The sequence below is a fragment of the Brassica napus genome, chromosome C4, assembly GCF_020379485.1.
Source record: "Brassica napus cultivar Da-Ae chromosome C4, Da-Ae, whole genome shotgun sequence".
NCBI lineage: Eukaryota > Viridiplantae > Streptophyta > Magnoliopsida > Brassicales > Brassicaceae > Brassica > Brassica napus.
In genome coordinates, this window is record NC_063447.1 from 60,028,676 (window position 1) to 60,046,197 (window position 17,522).

The 17,522-nt window shown below is 30.9% G+C and overlaps 2 protein-coding genes across 2 annotated transcripts; both read right to left on the reverse strand.

Annotated features, from left to right (window-relative positions):
• Nucleotides 1–581: 581 nt before the first annotated feature.
• Nucleotides 582–3,540, reverse strand: LOC106401241 (inactive receptor-like serine/threonine-protein kinase At2g40270). Its single transcript, XM_013841713.3, has 6 exons — nt 3,189–3,540; nt 3,042–3,099; nt 1,866–2,311; nt 1,583–1,773; nt 1,335–1,467; nt 582–1,261 (listed from the first exon to the last, which is right to left on the reverse strand). Exons 1-6 carry the CDS (start codon nt 3,295–3,297, stop codon nt 687–689), a joined length of 1,512 nt encoding a protein of 503 aa, XP_013697167.1. The 5' UTR covers nt 3,298–3,540; the 3' UTR covers nt 582–686.
• A 1,576-nt stretch (nt 3,541–5,116) lies between these two features.
• On the reverse strand, nt 5,117–7,420 carry LOC106447429 (eukaryotic translation initiation factor 2 subunit alpha homolog). Its single transcript, XM_048755183.1, has 7 exons — nt 6,902–7,420; nt 6,316–6,372; nt 6,143–6,229; nt 5,925–6,071; nt 5,731–5,835; nt 5,551–5,649; nt 5,117–5,451 (listed from the first exon to the last, which is right to left on the reverse strand). The coding sequence occupies exons 1-7, from the start codon at nt 7,283–7,285 to the stop codon at nt 5,299–5,301; spliced, it is 1,032 nt and encodes a 343-aa protein (XP_048611140.1). The 5' UTR covers nt 7,286–7,420; the 3' UTR covers nt 5,117–5,298.
• Between the last annotated feature and the right edge of the window lie 10,102 nt (nt 7,421–17,522).

The window sequence follows — 17,522 nt, forward strand, 5'->3', positions numbered from 1 at the left end:
GTTTTGTCTTTTTTTTTTTTTTAATTATTATTAACCAGATTGTCGTTCTTGTTAGATGAAAGAATCTGAGTTGGTAGACAATGAATGGATTTATCTATATGCTGAAGCTGCTTTGTTCTCCGAGTGGCGCTCTGAAATGGTTAGGACACTCTATTTTCCTCAACAATGATACTGTTTGATTGATTGGTTGATTGATGGTGTTTGTGTCTTGTAGAGTGTGATTATACGCCGTTTGAGATGAAGAAAGTAATGGTACAAACAAAGGAAGATGATGTGGAGTCAAGTACGAAGCTTAAGTCGAGCAATGCAATCTTCTACATGATTTTCAAGGCTCGTGGAGGTCCCCTGTGTAGAGGCATAGTAAGAAAAACAAGTGATGGTAGAACAGGACACATGCGTCTCGAAGCTAGATGTTGGATCGACAAGTCAAACTAATGGTGATCTTTTTATGACTTGATCTTGCTAATGTTTTAAGTTAAGTAAGCGAGTTAGCAATGCTTGTTTCTGTCTACTAGATCTGTCTTCTTTTATTTAAGATAAGCTTTTCATGTTCATTTATAACTCCAATATATACACTAAAATGAACAGAAGCAAGAAGCAACTTTTTATCACTTTTAAGTAGAAAACACACTTACAAAATTCAAACATCTTCCAACATACTTACAATTCTTGTTGGTAACTCTCTCTTACGCCATAGACAAAACCTCCAACTCTGCCCACCAAAGAGGTGATAGTGTCGGTGTAGCATCGCTAGGCGAGATGCCAGTAATCTCCCGTAGCCACCCGGTGACTTCTTTCATCGTAAGTCTCTCTTTCGGGTCGGTTCTGATGCATGACTTGATCACTTCGCCTATATTGTCAATCTTGTCATCATAAGACTCCAATGCTGGATCAACCATATTAGCTAGACTCACTCCTCCCAAGAAATCAACTAGCCTTGTATCTACCGAGTCTGGTTTGTTAACCGAATCCACGAGTTTTCCGGTTATCATTTCGAATAATAGTAAACCAAAGCTGTAAACGTTGTCCTCGGGGTTTAAGTCTGTGTCTTTGTTTGCGTTGCTGCACGTCTCTGTCTCGGACGGACCAAAAGTGAAGTCGGCTAGCTTTACAGCATAGTCTTCAGTGAGGTGGAGAGATGATGAGACGAGGTTTGTGTGGGCTATTGGTGGGTTGAGTTGGTGCATATGGTCAAGGCAGTATGCTAAGCCCATTGTGATTCTTAACCTCATTCCCCAATCCAAGTGTTCTGATTCTTTACCTACAATAAATAAAAAAAAAGATTAGCTTATGTAACCAACATGTGACATTAAGGCTTATGTAAGGTTACTCACTGTGTAGATGTTCAAAGAGTGAACCGTTTGGAGCATATTCAAAGATCAAGATCCTGGTGAAAGGTTCCTTTTCTTCACAGTAGCCAAGAAGGTTCACAAAGTTCTTGTGGTTTATCTTGGATAGCATTTCAATCTAAAAATAATGAAACCAAAAATTATAAGATTGACTATATTGGTCAAAGACATGAAAAGCATAACTATTTTTTTTTTTTGTAACACATATAAAAAGTATAACTAATATAACATACCTTCTTCCTGAATTGAATCTCTGTAATTTCTTTCCAGTCATTGGCACAAGTAGTGTCAATAGAAGCAACAGCTATCTCCACTCCACTTGATAGTGTTCCTTTGAAGAGCTTCCCAATGGGGCATGATCCAATGACATTACTAAAGTCTTCACATGCAGCTTCAATCTCTGATCTTTTGAGAGTTGGGATACCTGAGTAAACAAAAACACACATTAGTTGAGAAACATTATGAAGTTAAGTGAACTCACCAAACATAACGTGAAAAATGAGAGAATATTATTACCAGTTACAAATACTTTCTGAAGTTGTCCGCTAAGACCTGTACGCCAAGGATTCACTGACTTCCCTACTTTATTTTTAAAGTAGAACACACCGGTAGCTACAAGGAGGACGAGAACAACACAGCCCACGCAGGCAAGAACTACAGGAACAACCACTGAAGAAGAAGACGAAGAGGTTCTTAGAGTAGGAGAGTTTTCATGGGGAGCAGACGTAGGAGGAGGAGGAGGAGGATGAGGAGGTGAAGTAGAAACATCTTGCGTAGGTTTTGGATCCGAAGCTGTTGAAGAATGAGTTGAGACATTTTTATGAGAAGGTTGTGGGGATGATGGTGGTGTGATAGTTGCAGCTGCAGGCGTAGCCTCGCGGCTGTTTCTTCTGGAAGGCAAGTTGTCATATGTTAATGGCTCACGAGGTACAAGTGCTTTCCTGTGAAACCCAACTGCTTTCCTACAGAGAAAGTAGAAAAACAAAAATAAGGTTATGTCATTGCAACAAAAATAAGGTTATGTCAGAGCCGATCCTAACGAAACATTCGTTTGAAAAAGTTTATATATAGATATGCCCCAAAATTATTTTAGTCCCCAAAATTATTGAAATCTTTAATAAATCGTGTAAGACACCAAAATCTGAGGGCCGCCCCCTAACAAGTTAAGATCAAAATGATAAATATCTCGACATGTTTAGTGTTGATTCTAGAAGTAAATTAAATATCTGTGGAGCAAGACAGATTGACTCGTTATCAAGATTGATATCTAAGATATGAGGTTTAGTCTGCGATATTATATATCTTTTAGGATTATGAAAACCATTTTTAGTAGATTAAAAAAAAATTAAAGAAAATGAATATTGGATTTTGAGGCTGTATAAATATGGATTTAAAAACTTGTAAATTATTTATTTACATAATCAATATTAAAACCTTATAACGGATATTTACCTCAAAATAGAGTTTTGCTCTCTAAATTTTGTAGATTTTTCTTGTTTGATTAGCGTTTGTTCACAACAATCACTAACAATACTTACTTGTAACTAACAACGGTTTTTTTTTCTACATAACATACGATACAGAGTGTGTGTGTGTGTGAAGTCACTTAAGTTATGGAATGACTAGAGAAACTATAGATCTACCAACCAACCACCAACTACAAGTTCAAGTTGTTGAGATAAATAAACTTACTGAATTGCTGAGTCTTCATCGGACCATAGATCTTTCTCCAATCTATCTTTATCTAAACCTGAAAACACACAAAGCGCAACAGAGGAGGATGAAAACATATTCTCAGGGAACTTGTTCAGACAAAACATGCAAGAAAGCTTGATGTACCTTCTTCCTTAAGCGAAAAACACGAGCCGAAGCTGAGCAGGACTACAAAAGCCATAACAGAACGCATCTTCAGTATCGAACTAACGGTGGATCTTCGTTTCTCATTCATGACAGAGTAAGAACGTGAGAGTTGAACAGGATGACGCAAGAAGATGATGGAATCTAGAGTTTATGGATCTGAATATTTTGAAACTAGGAGCAGAGTATCAGAAAAACAGGGAGAAGGTTGACGAAAAGACGGGTTTATGAGAAGATAAGAGAGGAAGGAAGCATAAGACTTTTTCATTTTTGATGGAAAACGCGTTGCACCTTGTTAAGGCTAATAAGGAAACGAATCTATACGTCCAAAAAAAAAAGAGTATTGGTCAACGATAACACATTAACAAGTACTAGTAAACTGAACCGAACCAAAATACAATTATATTACTACTTACTTTTCCAAGACAGAAAAAATCAAAACCAAACAATTTAAACAAAACCAAATACTAGGTTCGGGAAGAAAAACTAGAAACTCGAACTAAAATACCCACTAAAATATCCGAACCCGAACCTGATTCAAATTGTAAAAAATAATGAAATGAGTTATGTAAAAATATTGGAAATGGTTATATACGAGATATATTTGAACCCGAAGTGTTATTAATTAAACATGAACAATTATTCACAAAAATGAATGTTAAAGTAACTAAAAGAAACTCAAAAATTATTCAATTCAAAAATAATACTGAAATAGTATCCAAAATAAGTATCTAATCCCTAAATAAATTATCAAATCTAAATTTAAGGTTTATTTTGATATGATATCTAAAAATACTAAAATATGAAGTATTATTAACTGAATCTAAAATGAATTCAAATCCAAATTGGATTTTCTGCCAAAGTTATATAATATACCTGAATTTGAAGTATTAATTTACTCAACCCAAACATATATAAATTTGAATGAGGTTTTGGAAACAGAATTTGAAAATCTAAAAATCCGATCTAAACCCAAACGGGTACACAAGGTCAATGGCTACCAAATGCTAAGACTTATTTTTCTAAATTTCTATCGTCTTTTCATAAAATCAAATTTTTCCAGAAAGAGCCACATTTAATGTTCAACAAATTAGTCTCAAAGAATGTTGTGGTAGAGTAGTAAAAGGGTTCACAAGGGAACTCCCAATTAGCCAGCTGCCATCAAAAAAGACTTGTGGCGTAGCAAATGGTTTCTATCTTCATTTTCTTGTTTTTTTCCTACAAACTTTTATTCGGTTGTAAAATTCAACCAAGGCAAACAAAATAGAAAATGCCACGTAAATTTGGTGTGAAGATATGTTAATAATGATTGAAGGAATGATTTGTCATCTTAATTATGTGGAGGAGAGAAAATTATGACTGGTTCAATGTGGAGGCTGCTTAGATGTTGCTTTCTTTAGTCTCCCAATTCTTAAAACCATGTGGGATCCTCCTTGTTAGGTTACTAGTCAGCAAGCAAACCCCACGATTCTTTCTAACTAAACTGCTTTACTTTCATATTATAATGTATTTATTTTTCTCAACATTTTCATGTTCTAATGTTATGAAAATCAATATAAAAATATATTTTATATTATTCCCCCTGAAAAGATGAAGAAAATTTAAAATGGGCTTAACGTCAAACTTTTCGGCTAAGCTGAACAACTTGGTTTTCTTTTGGGCTTGGATATATATTGTCATAGAAAGAACACTTTGAATACTTGGAACAAATATAGTTATTTTTTTAACTTCAGATGGTAAAGCTTTAAACTTTGAATCAACCAGACTCAGTATAAGATCTCAGATAATAGATTATATGCATCTTTCAAGGGATCAAATCTGATTTAACTCTGGTATACTGATGATTAGCCACACTTCTCATAGCCAAATCTATTCAGGTTTAAACTCAAAAATGTCTAACGCCGCAAAAATAGTCAAACCTTTATAAAATCATGAGTAAACCCCTCAACGGGTGAAAAACATGTCTCCACAAAAAGAAGAAACACCACACAACCTCTCGGATGTTTTCTACTTTTAAAACAAAAATACTCGAGATAATGGACGAACAGACAGAAAGAAGATTGGTCGAAAAAAACGGTATTACCGGCGAATTCTACTCAATGATTCCGGCTCCTTCAATGTCAACTTCACCCATCCCTGTGTCCTCTTCTTCTTCTCCACTTTCTTCATCCCCGCTGATTTCTTCATTGTCCATTCTTAGCTTAGCCATGTGTTCTGTCAGCATCTTATCATCTCTTTCACTCACCTGTCAAACACACATTTTAAGACTCTACAAATAAAGGAAAGCTAGTTCTTGTAATATGCAACTTGGGATGGTTCAACAACTAAAGAAGAAGATACTCACAGCTCTAGGTGCTTCCTTAACGACGAGCTTGCCTTTGTGTTGATCAATTGTCTCGGTGCAAGCTACTATGGCTTCCGTCAGAATTTCAATCCCTTGGTCCTGTTTATTATGTTATTAGACACTGACAAGATTAAATACAATAAGATAAAAACATAGCTTCAAAATAAGAGATTGTCTAACCTTGTCAAGAGTCTGAGTAGTAAGGACATAAAGAGGCGGAGCAACCAACTTAATCTTCACAGGACAGTCATCGTTTCCAGCAGCTTCAGCCTTTCTCATGGCCTCCTGAAATTGAAATTACAAGTATGTGTGTGAGAAAATCAAATGATGTATTCTTTCCATATGTTATAGATAATCAAATAAGAGTTTACGACCTTGATGTGGACAACTCCGTCAAACTGAAAACATTTCAACTCGATATCAGCACGGATTTTCATCGGTTGTGGTGTCATCCTCCTCCTAATGTTCTTCACAAGAGCATCCTTCACTTCTTCCGTAACAGCAGGTACAACTTTAGTCACCTACAAATAGAAATATCCCAAGATTAGGAACAAAAACAAAAAAAATGAAGCCAGAGAACAAAGTAATATACCTCCTGCCCATCAGGCCCAACTTCTTTGACCTCACGTGTGAGTGAACCCAACACTGAATCAGGATCAGTCACTAAGATCTTGAAAGCCTGAACAAAACAAAAAAAAAAACAAAAATCTCTAAATACTAAATATCTACATGAATACAGCAAAAGCTCAACTCACAAACTCTAACCTCAAAAGCATGACCATGTTTCCGGTACAAAGGCCACCCAATGTTCACATACAACTCCTGCAATAGATAAATTCAAATCAATGTACATAATAACAAGGTGGCTAATTTACACTAGATACATAAGTTTCATAATCAATATCACTAAAGATTCAATTTTTTATTTAATCAAATCAATGCAAGCTACTATGATTACACAAAGGTAGCTACTTTACACTAGATACATGAATTTGCATAACCAATATCACTAAAGATTCGATTTTTACTTACTCAAACTCAATTTAAGCTACTATGATTATTACACAAAGGTAGGTAAATAATTTGCATAATCAATATCACTGAAGATTCGATTTTTATTTACTCATACTCAATGTAAACTACTATGATTACACAAAGGTAGCTACTTTACACTATATACATAATTTGCATAATCAATATCACTAAAGATTCGATTTTTATTTACTCAAACTCAATGTAAGCTACTATGATTACACAAAGGTACATAGTTTGCACTAAAGATTCGATTTTTAGTTATTCAAATCTATGTATGGTTACACAAAGGTACATTAAAGATTCGATTTTGAGTTACCTCCAAATCGATAGAAAGAGTCTCAGCGACATGACGCATGATAGAATGAACGAGCTTGCTCTTGTTATACCTCTCTTCACAAGTCTGAATATCTTCCTCACTAACTCTACGTTTGCTCAGATCAATGTAACCTTTCTCTTTATCCACACGCAGGACCATGACGGGCTCGATTCTCCCGACCTTGATCAAGCTGCTCACACTCCGGATCCGACGGCGGGAGAGCTCGGAGAAGAGGATCATGCCTTCGATGTTGTTGTACTCGAGGAGGGACACGTAGGCTCCCATGTCGGCGATGTTCTTGACTTGGATCATCACAGCCATGTCGACTTCTGGGTACTTGGCTTCGTACATCCGGCACTCTAGATTCGGGGTTTGACTCGCCATGGTTGAAGAGGATTAGGGTTTTGAGCGACGGAGCTATCAGGAAGAGGGATAAGAGACGAGCAAGGAGCGACAGATGTGAAGCTAAACGGTGCCGTTTGGTGTCTTGCGGGAAAGCAAGTCAGTTAGGTTTTAGATGGGCCAAAAGTTTGGATGGACCTTTTTTGCTTTTGTTTGATGATCAGTTTGGGATTAAACCAAAACTTCAATTTCATTTCAGATTGAACCGGTCTTTCAAAATGTAGCATCAGTCACCATAGTGCGCTCGAAGAACTCATTCACACCACTGACTTTCAAAGTCATATATCTCTTCGGGTCATGCAAAATCAAAATAAAAAAAAAGTCTGCATCACAAAACCTTCCGAAACTAAGAGCATCTACATTGAAGGTTCAAATCAATGCAGAAGTTCACACTTTTCCCAAAAAAAAAGAAAAATTAAAATATTCTGTTTAACAGCATCCCAATGAATCTAGTTCATCACTGTATTGCGGGTCCCACGCTACGTGGTGGCCCGTGATTGGTCTGTTTAAATTTTTTTTTAAAAAATCAAACGAAAAAGTAAACAAAAAAATAATAAAAAATTAAAGTTACGAACACCATTCAAGGTTCATTGATGCAGATGCCCTAACACCCCCACAAACTAGTTACGTTGATACATTGCGCGAGACCTTAATTCCCTTGAAGCCGCTTTTACTGTTCCAGAAGCATTTGATTGAAATGCCATGTCCCTGAAGATCACACCACAAACATTCAAAAGAAATAAATTAGAACCGAATCTAAGCACGGAGAATCAACTTCTCAGCGTGCTCTCTTTCTTCCACACTCGATTCCTTAAAGAACCTGAAACCAAAAATGCGTATCGGAGCAAGCATACATGGCGTGATACACATACGAGAGATTGTACTCCACACTACAATACAACAACCACACGATGGATAAACCGTCAGCAGCAGATATTCTCAAGTACTAAATCTTGTAACTAATCCACCAGATTACGAATCCTACTCTCGAAGAGATAGGGAGGTGAGATTCGAAAACTTAATTGATCTGCTCGTCTGAGTACTTTTGACGACCGAGCGAGACGTGGGAGCTTCTAGGGACGAGATCGAGCTCCTTCTTAACCTCCTCAAACAGCTGGAAAACGAACAGAGACGGATAGATTTTCAGATTTTCCAGGAAGGTTCGCTGAGGATAGCAGAGGAGAAACGTCCTTTGACTCCGCCATGGAAACTCACGAGCAGCGGAAGACGAAGAAACCGTCTTGAGAAGCATTTTTTACTGTTGAGATGCTTTCGCCAGAAAACTGGACAAGGATGAAGAAGAAGACCGATGGAGTGCTGATGATGAGACCGTGGATGATTAAAAAAAATATTATTTTTTTCTTTCAAATTTATATGAAATAAATACTAATTATAATATAATATTTGTTAATTCACCCTACCGAAGAAAAAAAAAAGTTAAAAGACGAACGACATATTAATATTTGTTATTTATATTTTTATTTGGTAACATAATATAATTTATTATGCCACAAACACTAACAACAATTAATAATATTATTATTTTTCCTCTGATAAAGAGGTGTATTATTATAAATATTATTTGAGTTCCAATGTAGATAAAAAAAATCAAATTAAACACTCATTCTTTCTATGCCTTTGACTAGAGCTGGAAATTTTAATAATTGCCCGCGGGCCCCGCCCCGTTTGATCCGCCGCGGGGCGGGTACGGGTCGAACCATTTGAAATTTTTAAATCGCGGGTGCGGGTGCGGGTCGATATTATTTTGAGCGGGGCGGGTGCGGGTCAGCCGAATTTGAATCGCGGGTACCCGCCAACCCGCAAATTAAAAAAAAAAAAAACATTTTTGAAAAAAAAACATTTTTTCGTAAAATATATAAAAAACAATAAATATTTGTATAATTTTAATTATAAATATATTTTTTTTAATAGTAATTTTTTAAAATAACTATTATATAAATAAAAAATAATTATTTTTAATTAAAATAATTATTATATAATTAGAAAATAATCAATCTTAATTAAAATAACTATTTTTAATATAATTAATATTACCCGCAGGTTTGGCGGGTTACCCGCGGGTTTTGGCGGGGCGGGTGCGGATATAAAAGTTTTTGTTTGCGGGTTATGCGGGTCGAGTTTTTGAATCGAAAAAATGATTCGATCCGCGGCGGGGCGGGGCGGGTCGGGGCGGATTGACCCGCGAACCCAGCACTACCTTTGACGATGCATGCATGCGCACAAGATCACATGTTTCGGAAAGCACCTACCAATCCCATTCCTTTCTTTGGTACATTCAGCTTGACAAATGATCGTACTACTACATTTTCCATTTTTCGGTCTGTATATGTGTTGACAAGGATATCCTGGTCTTCGAGCAGTGGTCATTACTCCTGTTATTATAATCGTTAAAACAAAACTTTAGTTTTCGTATTTAAATAGAAATTAATGTTTTTGGTAAAACATATGCTTAGAGAGTTTTTTGCATATTTATAAGGAAAAAAAACTTAAAGTATGAACATCTTCTTTCTTAATCATTGATTATTCTGGAAAAAAATTTTAAACCCAAAATTATAGAATTCGATATAAAAATTATATCAGTACATAAAATAATATGATATCAGAATAACTTTAATTTTAAATGATTTTTGAATATAATAATAAAATTGTAACTATAAATATCAACCGAACAGAAGAACTGTAACTATGAAGAGACCAATAAGAGAAGGTTGAAAATCATTTTTCATCTTAGATAATGAACTAGAGGTGTTTTAAATTTACAAAGAAAGAGAAGTATATTTATAGATGAATAAAAAATTGAAACATATCTAATTTAAGCTATGTATCTTCTAAAATTCTGATATAAAAGGATCTAATTTGACCAAAACTCTTTTTCAAAAATTTAGATTTTTTTTTATAGATAAAAAAGTTGAATTGGTCAATTTTAATGTATTTAAAATATTTCTCGATATACACATAAGAACAACCAATCATCAAACTTCTGTGAGGCGCAATATACAAAGTGTGAAGATGATGTGGAAGGCACGGTCATTGTTCATCAAAGAATACAATAACAGGCTGTTCAACTGGCTGGTTGCGTTATAAAGTTCATTTTGTTAAAAATGGCGGCGCATGGATACTCTTTATATTCTTGGATACATACACAAGGATGTTCTGGACAGTAGAATCTCTTTTCTACAACCCAGTCTGGCATTTCATCGTTGGGACTTGGGAAACTGTTGTGTATAGTCCTGTTCTCGACTTGGATAGGTACTGACAAGTCCTAACCAGTGGCGGAGCCAACTCTTTGGGACGTGGGTCACTTGACCCTGATGAATTTTATGTTGAAATATTTCTTACTTATATTTAAGCACAAAAACCGGAAAACCAGAAAATATTGTAATATTTAGCTTATTGACCCATATAATATATTTTAATAATGAAAATTTAACCCACCTAGACGTGTGGTCTGGTTCCGCCACTGGTCCTGACTAAACTTCTCTCAACCTTTGTGCTTATCTAATTATATTTTTTTTTTGGTGAATAGATGGACAATTCCTATAGTTTGCATAATTGCATTGTCTGTAATATATTGGCGGTGTTATGAAAAGAGGAAACATGGGTCATTATCGATCCATCATCAACTAAACATAAGCTTTTTATGTCTCTCCTCAGCTTTTATTTATTTTCCGTTACTGATGCTTTTGTTAGTTTCTTGTACTTTTGGATATTATTGCTTTATACGGACTTAAAACTAAATGTTATGGGAATAATGTTTGGGGTTTCCTAGCTCTTGGCCTTACAAAAACATAATAAAAACATAATACTTAGGTAAGTTATGTTTAGTACATTGTAATAAATGATGTCGAATTAATTAGAAATTGTAATAAATGAAATGGTCCAAATTGGTTAAAAATGAATGAAAATCTTTAAGAAACCACTTAAAATAGGAAAATAATATTTTATACTTCAGTTTAAATAAAATAGATATATTTGAATTTGGGTTTTGAATTGTTTTTTCTTATATATTGAAAACATTTTTATAATGGTTTTTGGAAAATATTGTAGTAAAAATAATTTTTTTAATATATGTATATTTTTGAATCAACTTTTGATATAAATCAATTTTAAACTATTATTTTGATTTGAAATATGTATATCGAGTTTAAATTATGTTTTATGATTATTTTAGACAAAATCTATTTTTAGGTAATTTTTTTTTGTATAATTTAAAACTGAACCAAATAAATAGTTTCTCATAATATAATGAAATTTCAATTTTTCTTACTAACATATGCGTAGGTTTACAATTATACATATATATATATATATATACATATATCGGTGTAATATATCTCTTCATAAGAAAGTGTGTGTTGTGGAAGGCCCCTTAGTCTAGTGGTTTGACTAAAGGTTCATTAATACTGTTTATTATTAAAAAAATTATTATTTTTTCTTTCAAATTTATATGAAATAAGTAGTAATTATAATATAATACTTGTTAATTCACGCTACCGAAGAAAAAAAAAGTTAAAAAACGAACGACATATTAATATTTATTATTTATATTTATATTTGGTAACATAATACAATTTATTATGCCACAAACACTAACAACAATTAATAATATTATGATTTTTCCTCTGATAAAGAAGTGTATTATTATAAATACTAGATTTTTTACTCGCGCTACGCGCGAATCTGCTTTAATAATTTAATTTAATTTTGCAATATTTTTTAAGAAAAAGATGAATTTCGTAAAAAATATTTTTATTAATATTATTAAAATATTATTTGATTTCCTATTTACATTGTTTTTATAAATTTGTTATTTTTGAACTTAGCTATTTATTTGTTTGTATTATTATTATTTTTTTTGATCAAACCTACTTCCATTGAAACTTAAAAGAGTTTAACTCCACTAGTGGAGGATACAACGAGGCTACAAGGAGCCAAAGAAACTAAAGCACATACCAATATACTGGACAAGCAAATGGTAAAGCTTAAACAACAAGTACTCAAACAAAGAGTTGATAAAGGTGATATCACACGCTCAACCACCGTTGTCTCCGAGAAAGGCAAGTCAAACAAGAAGACTTCTTCAAATTGACATTCTTGATCGAAACAATAAAGGGGAGAGATAAAAGCCTCCATGGTCAATGAGGTCAGACAGTTAACACCATCAAAACGAGAGACAATAGACATCTTCGCTTCTGCTACAAACAGAACCATCTTTAACACAATGCTCCCTATAACAATTTCACTTACAACAAGTGATAGATGTGGGAGGAAGAAATACTCCTTAAAGGAGAAGGGAGGGCAAAGAGAGCCCAAACAAACCAGCTTTGCTGAAAGGATACATAACTTCAGAACTTCCACTCCAAATTGCCACACGAGGAGAGAACGCCATGTCATTTCAAAAGCCATTAGAGCAAAGGTGGAAGTAAACCTGCATACTGCAGTAAAGGGACAACATCGGCATACTGCAGTAAAGGTACCAACAAAGGCCACAATAGCATAACCAAATGCAACCGAAACAGTCGGAACTGGAACGGAAAATCCCAGGTCCAATAAACCCAACTCTACCAATACATCGATAATCCAACCACACTTGGAAACATAGGTTTTAGAGTCCGAGCTTACTTGGTATAAGGGAGTAAGTACAAAGACTATTCCATCAGGGAAGAACAAGTCTTTATCTGAGGCTAACCCACCATCTGAAATCGTCAAACATAACTTTGGATCTGAGAATTTATGGGAAAAGCCAACGGTGGCCCAGAGATCGTACAACTGAAGAAAGCCCATAAGTGATAGAATATCAGGCGGAGGGTCAGGAGGAACCGGAGGATCAGGAGGATTTGACCGGAGAGCAAACTTAAAACTCGAATCTGGCGGATCTGAGGGAGGGCGTGGAAAGGAAGCTAGATCTGCTACGAGCGACGCCATAGACGGAGAAGAGGAGAGTGAAGACGAAGAAGCTTCTCGTTGATACGCGTGAGGCGAAACCAACGGCGGCGAAAGGGTGGTGAGACCCTAATCACCTTTGCTATAGTCCTTCTCGTTATGTTACATTATTCCGTTATACTGGTACAACCGTACAATATTTGTTTGTATTATAAAAGTAAAATTACTGTTACTAAAGTATTTATAGTTTCTTATAAGTACATAATTTTAATATCACATAGATTTCTCGGTACATATACACTACTATACTATGCTATACACTACTATGAATACTTTATTAATAATTAGTTTTATTTTTAATAATATTAAGATAATATAATATAAAATTGTTTTATATAAATTTTTCTATGAAATTTATTTCAAGTGTGCTTTATTATTTTTCATAGTTAAGTTTTTATACAATTTTACCATTTAAATAACTAATATTTAGATATCAGTTTGTTTGTATACGTAAATGTATAAATGTATTTATAAACATGTGTATATTTGTTTCTTAATAAAAAAATAAAAAGCGTCATATAAATTGTTCCATGCTTATTAACTAATACAACACTGTTATAAATATTTTATTATAATTTTATATGTATTTCTATTTGAATGACATAAAAGATTAATCCTTATGCAGTATATCTAACTTTTTTGTATTTACCAAATTTTTAGAATGAATGTATTATTATATACTTATTTTATGCATATTTGTATTTAAAATACTCTTATTTAATTCTTTTAAATGCATATCTAATAGTTTTATATGTATATTTAGGTCTAAATTATAATAAATATTTTGATGAAATTTAAATAATAGTAACTATCTGTTTGTTAGATATAAGAAAAAGAGAATATATATATATATATATATATATAATTTATGCTAATATTAAGTAATATTTTATTTATTAAAATAAAAAATAAAAATCTAAAAAATTAAATATATCTCCTACTTGATATAGTTAGAATATAAATTAGTAGAAATTTTTTATTTCAAAATAAAATATAAATATTTATCAAATAAGTTAAACTTACAAAGTTAAAAACATCATGTACAAATCTATACTATATAAAATAAAGTTTCGAAAATTAACATAAAAATAACAAACAAATATAATAGTTAATTTAAAAATGCAATATTTTCAAACAATTATAACTATATAAATATAAAACACATGATTTACAAAATTTAGGTTATATACTGCTGAAAATATTCAACAAAAATATGTATTATATGTAATTTTATGCAATAAATCATTGAGAATATCCACATATTATTTTAAAGCACCAAAATATGTCAAATTACCATTTTAATTATTATTTTAAAAATTTCAAGATTTTCAAAAAATGTTTATTTCAAAATAAAAAGGAAACTACTATTCAATTTAGTGAAAATGCAAAATTATTAAAGGATCAATTTGATATATAAAGTAAACCTTTGAAAGACCAACATAAAATCAACTAACAAAAAAAATCTTAAAGAATACAAGATTTTAAAATAATAAAAACAATATGAATCTAAAGCACTTTTCATTACATATGAATCTAACAAAAAATGATTTCAAAATAGAAGCTATTTCTTTCAAAAAAATATTAATAATAAATTTTGTAAGCAAAATTGCCAAATAACTAAAAGAATCAGTTTATTATAAGAAATAAATGTTTGGAATATCAACATAAAATTAAGTAACAAAAATAATCTTAAAAATATAAGGATTTCAAATAATAAAGACAATGTAAATCTAAATCACTTATTCATTACATATGAATCTAAATAACATATGATTTCAAAATTGAGGATATATATTATTTAAGTGTTCACATAGAATTTAAAAATATCATTATAATAATATAAAAGTCAGCATCTTAATTTGATAAAGTAAATAAAAATATTATTAAAGATAATTAACTTGATATATAAATAATTATATATTTGAAATTAAACAAAAAATTAACAAAAATACAAATATTCAAAAAGAAACAAAGTTTTAAAAAACATATTTATAAATAATCACGTATGTAAAAATAAATAAAAATCAGCACAAAACTATAAAAAGATAAATTAAAATTTGTAAAACTTATCTTTAAAGTTAGATTGATATTTGTAGCTAATTATTGAAAACTTAATATAATAAGAGATTGTTCACGTACCTTATAGGAATTGGTATTGATCGCATATTATTACTAAAAATATAATTATGTATGTAACCTTTAATATGATATGGACTATATGCTTTGAAAAACAGAAATAACTGAAAATATTCACAAATAACATATACTATATATAATTTGATGCCGTAAATTATTGAGAATATCCATATATTATCTTGAAGCACCAAGAAAAATTTGTTAATCACCATTTTATATATTACTTATAGAACTTTCAAAAATTGTTTCTTTCATAATCAATGTAAAATTTAGAAAAAGCCAAAATCATTAAAGGAATCATATTGATATATAAACTAAATATTTGGAAGAATAACATAAATTTTACGTACAACATATAATATTAAAAAATAAAAGAATTTGAAATAATAAAGAAAATATGAATCTAAAGCACATATGATTTTAAAATTGAGGCTATATGTTATTTAAAGTGGTCACATAGAAGCTAAAATTATTATTAATAATATGTATTCTCAAAATGTTAATTTGATATTTTTAAATATAAAATTTCAGATATTTTATTTCTCTCAAAATAAAATTAAATAAGTTTAATTTTTTTTGCCAGAAATAATTAACTTTTATTTTTAAACTAAATATTTGATAATTAAAAATAAAATTTTATCGAACAAAAATAACATTTTAAAAAAGAAATCAACATAAAAAAATGTTCTAATAATCATGTATATGAAAGTAAAATAAAAATAAATACAAAATTACAAAAATGATAAATTAACTAATGTATTAATTATCTTAAAAATTAGATTGATATTTATACTAAATTCTTGAAAACTTAAAATAAAAAGAGTTTAACAAGAAAAAAACAAATTATGTCCACATCCAATATTACGATAAGGGCTATATACTATTCAAAATATTCATATATAAATAAAAATACAAAAAATATTCCAAATCAGTATCATTGTTTAATATTTTTATAAATCTTAATATTTCTAAAGTAAATCTATAAATTAATTTCAAAATATGAACTAAAATTAACTAACTTGATATATATGCTAACTATCTTAAAACATAACACTAAAATTTATTTAAAAAATTCATAAAGTATGTCAAAACATAAAATAGCATATACATAAAAATAAAATATAAAATTAATATTAAAATAATTAACCTGATCAAATAAGTAAAAAATAAAATTTTAGTATTTTTATATTGGTGTTGGCTACAAAATCATCTAATTTTATAATAGATTATAAAAGGTTCTTAAAAACATTGGTCAATTTTCGTTTCTTTCCTACCGGGCCAATTCAGTTTTGGCTTATAATAAGCTTACAAAGTTCTATTAAAAATAAAATGTGGTAAGAATAATCCACAATTAATACACATATTGTTGATTAAATAGTTTGTTTATATGCTTTTGAATTGCCTTTTATCAATTAAATAAATTAACATAGTTATTTACTCATCAACAATTAGATTTTAATAAATTTTGAGACAATTGTTTTTATAAATTCATAATCCAAATATTCATTTAACTAACCAAACATGTTTTTATGAAACATACCTAAATTTTTTTATTATCTAAAATATTTTTTTTAAAATTAGGTCACTAATAATAATAAATCGAAGTACATGGTAACCCTTTTCCGAAAAAAGTAACTTCTCAATCGGAGAAAACATTTTGTGAACCGCTAAAACATCATAATCCCACCACTAATTTATATTCTAACTATATCAAGTAGGAGATATATTTAATTTTTTAGATTTTTTTTTATTTTAATAAATAAAATATTACTTAATATTAGCATAAATTTTTTATATATATATATATATATGTATATATATATATATATTTTCTCCTTTTCTTATATCTAACAAACAGATAGTTACTATTATTTAAATTTCATCAAAATATTTATTATTCTTCTGGTTTTGATGGTTTAATATAAATTTAAGTTTTGAAATACTTGAAACCGACGAAATAAATGAATTACGGTTCAATCAGATAATTCGATCCAGTTTTCAAAGCATCGATAAAAACTATATTTTCACCCAAAAATACAGATATTTTATAATAAAAAAATATAAAGTTCGTTTTGAAAAGAAAAACTAATTTTATTATTTTCTTAGTGAATTGGAAAAT

What these genes read in the sequence shown, in the direction of transcription:
- LOC106401241 (XM_013841713.3), bottom strand. Translation starts at nt 3,297, where the DNA reads ATGAATGAGAAACGAAGATCCACCGTTAGTTCGATACTGAAGATGCGT. An exon ending in AGATTCAATTCAGGAAGAAG is followed by an intron (nt 1,468 to 1,582) that starts GTATGTTATATT and finishes CATTATTTTTAG; the next exon opens with ATTGAAATGCTATCCAAGAT. An exon ending in ACTCTTTGAACATCTACACA is followed by an intron (nt 1,262 to 1,334) that starts GTGAGTAACCTT and finishes TATTTATTGTAG; the next exon opens with GTAAAGAATCAGAACACTTG.
- LOC106447429 (XM_048755183.1), bottom strand. Translation starts at nt 7,285, where the DNA reads ATGGCGAGTCAAACCCCGAATCTAGAGTGCCGGATGTACGAAGCCAAG. An exon ending in CTACTCAGACTCTTGACAAG is followed by an intron (nt 5,650 to 5,730) that starts GTTAGACAATCT and finishes CATAATAAACAG; the next exon opens with GACCAAGGGATTGAAATTCT. An exon ending in TTAAGGAAGCACCTAGAGCT is followed by an intron (nt 5,452 to 5,550) that starts GTGAGTATCTTC and finishes TGTGTTTGACAG; the next exon opens with GTGAGTGAAAGAGATGATAA.